This window comes from Acomys russatus, chromosome 28 (assembly GCF_903995435.1).
Source record: "Acomys russatus chromosome 28, mAcoRus1.1, whole genome shotgun sequence".
NCBI lineage: Eukaryota > Metazoa > Chordata > Mammalia > Rodentia > Muridae > Acomys > Acomys russatus.
The window spans coordinates 24572678-24582393 of NC_067164.1; the positions used below are offsets into that span (position 1 = coordinate 24572678).

At 52.3% G+C, this 9716-nt stretch overlaps 1 protein-coding gene across 1 annotated transcript; it reads right to left on the minus strand.

Annotated features, from left to right (window-relative positions):
- Positions 1-202: 202 nt before the first annotated feature.
- On the minus strand, positions 203-5030 carry Nkx6-1 (NK6 homeobox 1). The gene is made up of 3 exons (XM_051170804.1): positions 4358-5030; positions 2538-2710; positions 203-454 (listed from the first exon to the last, which is right to left on the minus strand). Exons 1-3 carry the CDS (start codon positions 5028-5030, stop codon positions 203-205), a joined length of 1098 nt encoding a protein of 365 aa, XP_051026761.1.
- Positions 5031-9716: the final 4686 nt, after the last annotated feature.

Sequence of the window (9716 nt, forward strand, 5' to 3'; positions counted from 1 at the left end):
ATACACTTGGGGGGCTCCCTTCCTCTTCATCAACGCGCCTTTCCGCCCCCACCCACCCTACCCCCCGCCACAATTTCTAGGTTAAAAAAATAGATATGTACATCTTAGAAAATAGTAAAGGCCCGGCGAACAGCAGGGGCTTGGGGGGACCGGCTGTGGGGCTCGGTCGGGGTGACCGGGATCACCCGGGTGCCGGCCGCGCTCAGGACGAGCCCTCAGCCTCCGACGCGTGCAGCAGGAGGCCGCCGCTGCTGGACTTGTGCTTTTTCAGCAACTGGGTGATTTTCTCGTCATCAGAGTTCGGGTCCAGAGGCTTGTTGTAATCGTCGTCTTCCTCCTCATTCTCCGAAGTTCCCTTGAGCCGCTCGGTCTCCGAGTCCTGCTTTTTCTTGGCTGTGGCCATTTCGGCGGCGTGCTTCTTCCGCCACTTGGTCCGACGGTTCTGGAACCAGACCTGAGAGACGAAAGAGGGAAGGGGAAGGGAGAAGCAGGCGAGGAAGAATTGAGTGCTGGAAGCCCCTGGCTCCCACCTCGCCACCCTCCCTCGCGGGCCTCTCTGGTCCAGGCGGCGGCGTCAAAGTCAGTCTGGTGGCCTCACTAACCTACCGCCGTTACCATAGCGATAGTAACACAAGAGCATTGAGGCCACCAGTAAAGCATTTCTAGGACAGAGTAAAAACAAGACTTGGAACGAGTTTTCCTAAAAAATAAACTTGCTTTTCTTATGTCCCAACTGGAAACGGAAAACTTGCTTTGTTTTCCTGTTGCGGTGGGGTTCAGTCTTTAATTGTACTCGTAGATTAAAAAGTTTTAAAACAACTACAGTGCCTTGTGATTTTACGGGAGAGCACAACATGAAATCTGATTATCTCTGTTTCTCATTTTTGGACACCTGACTCTTCGCTCATTTCAGGCCCGAACCCTTCCTTGGTAAATCCCCGTTTCCTCTCCACAGCAGTTAAAACACATGATCTAAAGTATTCTGATATAATAAAAGCCTCACCCCACTGACGTGATGATACAAGGGCATGGAAATATTTAACAGCTCAGTCAGAATTGTTACCACGGTGGGGCTAGCGCTTTGAGCTTCTTTCATCTCCACCCTCAAGGTTGTTCATGAAACCCAAGGTGAAATATCACCATTTGCTGCTTTTAAATCAAAAGGTTGCCATTTACGTTATTTTTTTATTACTATATTGCCTATTCTTTCAAATATTAGCTTAATATTGCTCCCGCCTAAGACGTTCATTTGAAATACACATATGTTCAACCTGTGATGTTTGAAATGGGTCTGGCACATGGATTTTAATCTGAAGAACAGCAGTAAACACGTTCCAAAGATGTTGAATTGCCCTCTGCTTATGTTTCTCATCTGTTCTGTATTTTATCCAGAGAACCAGAATTGTTAAGAACGTGATTTTCTTTATATTGCTATCATAATTCACTTCTGGCCAGAGGGGCATATTTATGGTGACAAATGAAGACCTCCAGATTAAGGTGGTCGGCTCTCTTGCCACCCACTGCAAAAATAATTTCAAATGTGATGGTTTTCTAATGGCCAGGTGAAAAATCTCGGCCAAAATATATTGTGTAGTGCTTGGCTAGCAGGAAAGTAAACCTTTAGTAGAAGATTTAATAAAATTGCTCCTTAATGAGCAACACACGACTTAACTAAAGGCACAGCCCCCCCATCCACCCACCCACATGCAAAAGGAACAAATGTAACAAACTGAAATCCACGGTAGAGAACAGAGAAAACTAGGAAACCATCAGCTTAGCTTAAATTTACCCAGCTGGCTCAATCCTTTTATTTTCAGGGAGAGATTTCTAAAATTTGATTCCCTAGAAATGCAACTCAATTATAAGCAAAGTGACATCTTAATTATAAATTGTTGTCATAAAGTGCAACAGTTTAATTCTGCAGACAAACTTGCTTTAAACAGAATTTAGTCTTATAATACATAATCTTGTCAGCTCCTTTGGAAAAGTACTGTTTCAAAATGATCATCCTTATCTAAGCCCACAGCAAGTTTTTATCGGCGTTAAATTCCTCTGGATTCATTTACTTTTCTTTATCTACAAATTAATATAGAAACACTATACTGCTGCTCCCCATTAGGGAATTTTATATCTAGTGGAGCCTGAATGGACAAACAAAAGCTTGAGTGTCTTTACAAATAAAATAAACCAAGCTTTCTAATCGGCTCGATCTGTTCTCCGAGATATTTCCTTAAATGCTTTTATTCTCTGATAAAAAGCGAGTCCCCCCAGCACAGGCTGCTGTCTAGATTAGCCTAATTTCTAAGGCGGGGACTTGATTTCTTTTGTTCATCAACAGTTTGCCTCCAGAAGACCCCAGGGCCTGTGCAACCTCCACCCCTCTCCTTTGCTCTCCACTTCTCCCCAGGCTCCGCGGAGCGCACCCCCACCTCCACCTGGTTTCTTAGTTTGGAGAGGGAGAATATACAGGCGCGTGTGCGTGGATACACACGCAGGTCCGGGTAAGCCATCCCTGGAGGTGTCAAAGGTCCACTCACCTTGACCTGACTCTCTGTCATCCCCAAAGAATAGGCCAAGCGGGCTCTCTCCGGTCCTGCCAAGTACTTCGTTTGTTCGAAAGTCTTCTCCAGGGCAAAGATCTGTTGGCCAGAAAATGTGGGTCTGGTGTGTTTTCTCTTCCCATCTTTGTCCAACAAAATGGATCCTTGATCTGAGAGAGGATAATAACAAAAGGAAGGAAGAAACAATCCGTTACAGTGCTCAGCTGGGGGCGGGAGCTGGGAGCGACTTAGCAAAGCTATGCCTTGATAGTAAAAAGAGCTGTGATCTGTGGCCTGCGCGCCAGAGAGCACCCCTCGCTTTCTTTTGCCAGCTACTTTTGTCAAAGCCAGGTGCAGCTGGAACAGCAGTAAATACTTTCTGCCAAATAGCTAGTTAGACCACTGCTAAAGAGTACACGGCAGAAATGGGACACCCTGTTAGACTAGGCAGGAATGCGTGAGAAAGGTCACCCTAGCTCACCTCCAGGGTCAGTCCCTGTGCGGATGGAAGACACGTAGTTTGACATGAAGGTAACTAACTTTTAAATTTTTATATTGTATTTCGTTTTGTTTTCCTTGGCCACTTCCCTAACCCGTTTTGGGCAACAAAAGGCTCCTTGTGTTTTGCACGCTTGAGAGCTAATTCATCCCTGGTCTGAGGCCGCTGCGGGCTTGAGGAAGAAGCGGAAAGGGACAATGGCTTTAGCGACCCCTACGATCAACACCGATCAAAACCGATAGGATAGTGTTTCCCTCACACCTCTATAGCCCCAAGAGTCGCCTCATGCGAGAGCCTCGCTTAGTTAATGCTGCTAAGCTTTGGGCAGAAAGGTCCAGGGACTCGGACTAACTTCAGGGATTTGGTCACCTGCAAAAACAGAGCGAGAAACGGAGCCGAGCTGGGTCCTGAACGCCATCTGGGGGCTAGGAGCCTTCTAGGAGCTTTGGTTCACTAACCAGAAGACTGGCCAGATCTTGGAACAACTGAGTTGGCCCAGACAAAGTCTTTGGGCGCTACATTTTGCTGGTCTGTGTCCCGTCACATGTCCTATTTCTCTCTCTCTCTCTCTCTCTCTCTCTCTCTCTCTCTCTCTCTCTCTCTCTCTCTCTCTCTCTCTCTCTCTCTCTTTCTTGCGTTAGACTATTAAGCGCTAAAAATGCCTCTTCAATACACCTAGTTCCAACATGCCCAAGACCATGGGACCCAGGAGTAGGAAAGCCCAGGTCTACCGCGAAAGCGGCCTGAAGCTCCTCGTCCAGTTCTGAGGACCTCGGCACTGGCTTGTTAGCTGTGGACAAGGTCGGGGATGGGAGAGGGAGATGTCAAAAATTGGGCTGAAGACGTCTAGGGAGGATGTGTGCGAGCGTGTGCCTGCTTTTCCTGGGACGGTGGGGAGCTACCCTGCCTACCCTCCGGTTTGCGGAAAACACGGGTCAGACTCTGAAAGCTCGGGAGTGGGGCTGGTTAGCACGAAAGAACCAGGAAAGCCAGGGTGCAGAGGCCTTTTCCCGCTTTCCATATCTCTAACCCGGTCAGTCTCAAGAACAGCCCAGACAAAAACTCGCCCACTGAGCTGTGTTCTATCCAGACACATGCTTTCCGGCGGAGCACAGGCCTGCCTGAGCCTCGGCGATCTCAGGAAAGACTGAATCCCTCGCTAGACGCCCAGGGCCCTGCCAACCTCGTGCTATTCTGGCACTTCCAAACTACCAAAGCGGTCAGGAGGACGCACCCACCCGGACCCGCAGGCACACTAGGGGCCGCTACCCGAGAGCAGACTTAGGAAGCAGGGACCCGGGCTAGCGGTAGTACTCACGGGGGGTACAGGCAAGGCGTGCGTCCCTCCAGGGTGGGCTCTGCATCACCCCAGGCCAGAAGATGGGCGTCCGACCCGGCAGCTCGGCCAGGGGCTTGGGGTACCGGCCCACGGCGGCCACGGCCGCGGCGCTGGGGCTGAAGTAGAGCCCAGGAGGTGGCGGCGGCGGGCTCAAGCTGCTGAAGCGGGGCAGGCCGGCCAGTAACCCTGCGGGCGACGAGGCGGCAGCGGCCGCGGCGGCAGCAGCGGCGGCGGCGGCCGCAGAGGCCGAGGTGGCGGAGGCGGACGAAGAAGAGGAGGAAGAGGACCCCGAGGGCGAGGCGGAAGGGAGGGCGGCCCCCGAGGCCACGGGCATGGAGGGCCGGCTCAGGATGTCGTTGATGCCGTGCGGAGTGGCGGCCGAAAGCTGCTGTGGGGGGCTGCCCAGAGACGAGAGGCCCCCCGCGGCCGGGGGCTTCAAACCGCCTGGGTTGTGGGCTCCTAAAGGCGGGGAGGGCGACGAGGACGAGGAGGACGAGGACGAGGAGGAGGGGGGCCCGGTGGGCAGCGGGGGATAGGCAGCAGGGTAGAGCGGGGTCTTCATCTCGGCCATGCTGTGCAGGGCGGCCAGGGGCGGGCTGCTGAGCAGGAATGCGCTCTGCCGGGGGCCCTCCATCGCCCCCACAGCTAACATCCCACAGCCAGGCCCGAACCCGCAGCCGAGCAGGCCGGTGGCCCCGCCGGGCCTCAGAAGAGCCCGAGACACCCGGGACGCGCAAGCGAAGTGCGGCTCTGCTTACTCGGAGGACCTGCCAATCGAGCCGGGGCAGCGGACGCCGGGAGCCGCTGTCGGAGCTGCGCAGCAGAAATGTCCAAGCGCCCCGCGGGAGGCGGCGGGAGCCGGGGCGGATTCGGCGCTGCCTTGGCTCCGAGAGTCCCGGCTTCGATCCCAGTGCTTGTCCCTCGCTCCCGGCTCAGAGTGCACTACTTCTCATCTTCTCCACCCCCGCGGGAAATCAGCAAAACAAACCCGGGACAGCCCTCGAGAGTTTGCAACAAGGTTGGGAGCCACCGAGCGTTCACTTTGATGTAGGAGAATAGGGGCTGGCTTGCTTGCTTTGGGGAGCTTCAAAGGGAGCCGCGTTCCGCCGAGTGCGCGCCTCTGAACTCGCTCGGACGCCTGGCCCTCTCGGACGCTGCGCAGCTGATTCGCACTCGCCACTCGAGGCACGGAGCACAGCCCGCCACCTCCGCGGGCCCCTTGCTACTGCGCCAGAAAGGGCAGTGCCACCGCTCCGGCAGCTGGGGACTTGGCGCGCCCACGCGCCTGCTTCCCCTCTGGGCCACGCGGCACCGGAATAGCCGTAAGGAAAAGGAAGAAAGAGGGGGAGAAAAAAACCTTATGTGTGAAAAGTCTGCCGGTTAGGTTCCGGCTCTGATCGTCCGTCCGTTTCTGCAAGCAGACCGGGAGACCCCCGCCCCACCCCCCGGAACCCTTTCCTTCTCTCACTCTCCGCCTTTCTCTGGCCTTTCTAGCATTTCTCCTTGGCTTTCCAGGCTTGGCTCTTCTAAGCCCTGTCCTCTGGCCAAACTGACCCTCTCGGCGGCTCTTCCCTTCTCTCCTCTCCCTCCGGGCCTGACAGTTCGGATGAAGCTCTCAAAGGTAATAAAACATTTGCCCCCCTCCCTGCCGCTCTTTAGCTGGGGGACGCAAGGGAGGGGCGGTGGGGGGCCAAAATGAGAACTTTCAGGACGTCACTCCCGGGCGGCTCGGCGGGGCGGGACTGAGGAGCGGGGCGCGGGTCTAGGGCGCAACCACCGCCTCCAATAGAGCTCAGCTTCTGCAAGGCGTCGCTCCGAGGGCACGCCCATCCTGGGGCGCCACGCTTTATGATTGGTTGAGGTTGGGGAGCCGTGAGGCCGCGCCTGCCTAATCCCCGCCCTCAGAGCGTCCCTTGGGCGGAACTAAAAGGGGAGGGGCCTGGAGAAAAGACTAGTTCCAGCCCCCGGCCGGAGGCCGGGTTCAATTAATTGTGCAAAATAAGATGGAAAGGAGGAGGAGGAGGGAGCAGGGACGAAGAGGGTATTACTTTTTAAAGAGAGGAATAATGAAAAGGCAGCCCTTTTATGGAAAAAACAGTGTTCGTCCCTTCCGCCCACGCCAGCTCGCGTCATCTTCCCACACTTCCCCCACCAGCTCTAGGCGCCTCACCTCGAACAGCGTCTAGACCCTTGCGAAAAGGAGCTAATGGAACAGGCAGGCGGCACATCCCAGGCCGGGTCTCTTCTTTTGAAGGGATTAATTAAAGGCCACCTGGGCTCTTCCAGAATTGTGTCAATTAATTTGTTGCTCCTGAAGCTTATAGATGTCCTTAAATTCCTTCGCAGGCCTGAGGGTCATTCTTTCCTATCTTTACATCTCCTGCTTTTCTCTGTTTCTTCTCATTTTGATTTCATTCCTGAGCCCTCTCCGCGCTCCCACCGCCCTCCCCTCTCATTATCACTTGTGAGAGGGGGGTGTCTCAGTGCTCTGGGCGACGAAACCAGCTTAATGAGAATATTTATCTCTTGCTTAGTGTCTAAACCTAGGAGGACTGAGGTAATTATTTTAAAAAATAAAATAACCTTCTCAATTATTATTAGTTGGGTTTCCAAGAGACAGGATGACTAAAATTCACGGGAAACTTTAGACAGAGGTAGACAGGAAGCTGTTGGAATTGGCCAAGGAGCGTCTGGGCAAGTTTTCAACTCTGGGTTGTTGAGAAAGCTAGAGATGCCCCGACTTCTAGGCTGGGATTAGGAGCAATAGTCAAAAGGCATTTGCTCCCTCTGTCTGGTCTTTAAATTCTGGTCAAGGTTGACCTAACAGAAAAAAACAAAAAAACTTGCACCTTGAGAAATCGAGCAGTTGATACAGCAGTGCGGAGGGTAGAAAGTGTCAGAACAAGATTTGCATGAGATCATTGAGTCCAAATGTAAGGTTCAGAAAACAGAAATAGACGCAGTAAGTGACCCAAGAATGAAAACTGAGTAGCACCGGGGAGTTTGGCTCTGAATGTCAAGGCGCCGTCCAAGCAGGCGGCCTTAATCCTGTCCGCTCACCTTTCCAAGCGTGAGTGTTTTACGGGTGGCAACCTGGGCTTGTGTTTGAGCTGTGGGAGCAAAGCTGACGGGTTAATCGTCTTCTGCTCCTTTCATTCACTCTGAGTCGGGGAAATGGTATTTGTCTTCCTCTGGCTTTCCCAGCCTTTATTAACTTCAAGACTTAGTTAACACCATCATTTTCATAGACTTTAGGATCTGACCCTAGGAAAGGTGGGGTCCTGCGTGGATGAGAGATATGCTAAGCCAGCCTCTAGGCTCTAAAGAGAGCAGATGTGCTGTCTGCTCTTCCAAGCCGGGACTGCCTCTGATGCCTAAACCCAAGAAGAGCAGCCAGCCAAATTCGTGGGGAGGCTTCAGAGGCGACAGCAGCAGTGGTTCCCGGGCTCTGTCTCTGGCGCTGGAATTTCGATGGCTCTGGCTCCCTCACAAAATACTCCCAGCATTTCTTTGGTGGCACACGGTCAGCTTGCACTGAATTTTGGGCCTTGGGCAATCGGCTCAGGTCCTCTGGGAAGGGCATTCTCAGGGTATAGGTAGGAAACTGAGAAAACTAACCTACTGGTCTTCCAAGTTCGCTGCTCCAAGAGTATCTACCTTTGTAAATGCTGTAACTGTGAAAGAGTTGGTAGTTTTAGAATCGATCATTTAGAATTGATCATATTCTCATTTGAGAATTTAGTATCTGGTATTGGAGGGGTAGTTTTAAAAAGAGACCGGAGAGAAAAACAAAAGGACACACACACACACACACACACACACACACAGAGAGAGAGAGAGAGAGAGAGAGAGAGAGAGAGAGAGAGAGAGAGAGAGAGAGATTGGTCAACTGTGTTCCGTAGTTGCAAAGCCACCTCATCTGTTGAGTCTATAAGTGTCATTTATGTTGTAGTGATTAAAATAGTATGATTCTTAATTGTAACAATAAAAAATTATGGGGCCCATGTACCTTGATCCCTGAGGAGTGAATCCAGGTGCCCACGTCCTTTAGCTGCAGCCGCATGCTTTCCGGATTAACTCTGCGGGCCTCTGAAAAGAGGAGTGCTGTGTCCCGGACATGCCCTTAGCATCCCAGGAGAATGAGCTGCTGGGCTCAATCGGGTAGAGATCACCCTGCCCTCCACTCCTGGATGGGGGTCAGCAGATGTGCTTGGGCTGCCTGGTTGGCTCAGTGTTTGCTGCTTTCAAATGCTCTGGGGATTCCAGATTCCTTTTTCTCCCCGGGGCTTCCAAGTTCTTTTCGCACACTTCCTAATAAAGCCAGGCTTTTCCAAACAAGTAGCAGATGAAGCAATGTCCCCGCACGTTGCAACGCTATATTTCTATATGTATACAGATATTTCTCGGAAAGGGCAAGGCTGTGCTTGAAAGCGAATGGTTTGCATTTTAATTTAAAATAAATGCAAGCTGTTTGGCAACTCCGAGGTTGCAGAAAGGGTTTACAGGATAGCTGTGAGGAAGGTGGTGCACCCCTTGAATTTTGAGCCTGAGAGACAGTGGCGCTCGGGTACCCAGCTTCCAGTTGCAGCATGCTCCCGGCCTCTGCAGCTTGTGGGGTCCTCTGGACTCCAAACTCTTCCTTGACATTTGACGCAGCCCGCGCCATGCGCGACTAATACTTCTGCTGTAAGAGAAAGGAACCATCATTAAATCCAGGGTGACAAACAGGAAGAATGAGAACGAAACCTCAGCCTACTGTACTTAGACTAGGCAAAGAAGCCACTAGTTCTGCCCCGGATATATTAGTGTCAAATGTCGGGGTGCTCGAGGGTGCTGTAGGAAGGATATAGCTATAAAAAGAGGGAGAGGAGAAAGGGGAGAGTGTGGGTGTTTCGAGCAAACAACCGACAATTTAAACACACAACAACAACAACACAAAGTGTCTTCAGCATTTGTTTTGTCAAACCCTCTGGAAGACTTTAACCACTCCACTTCGCTGAGGATTGAGGCCTGTTCTGGCTGAATAAGAGGACGATTAGTTTTAAGTCAATGTTAACAAAGCCGGTTGCGTAGAAATACAAGGAAGATACAGGAATGTCCCCCAAGCTGGTCCAGACTCGTCTCAGGAGCAGATTGGGAAGAGGAACCATATACATTGGTCTCTTTGCTGTGCCTAAGTGTTGAGAGGTGGGAATCCGAGCTGGACCGAAGTTCTGGCAAAAGGGAAACAGACAACCCTCGCCCAGGAAGGACGGAAGGCCCTGGCGGGGGGTGGGCGCGGGGGGGGGGGGGGGGGGGGGGGATGGGGGGACTCAGCACTCCCTCCGTGCTCGCCTGT

What these genes read in the sequence shown, in the direction of transcription:
- Nkx6-1 (XM_051170804.1), bottom strand. Translation starts at nt 5,030, where the DNA reads ATGTTAGCTGTGGGGGCGATGGAGGGCCCCCGGCAGAGCGCATTCCTG. An exon ending in ACGCCTTGCCTGTACCCCCC is followed by an intron (nt 2,711 to 4,357) that starts GTGAGTACTACC and finishes ATCCTCTCTCAG; the next exon opens with ATCAAGGATCCATTTTGTTG. An exon ending in TGACAGAGAGTCAGGTCAAG is followed by an intron (nt 455 to 2,537) that starts GTGAGTGGACCT and finishes TTCGTCTCTCAG; the next exon opens with GTCTGGTTCCAGAACCGTCG.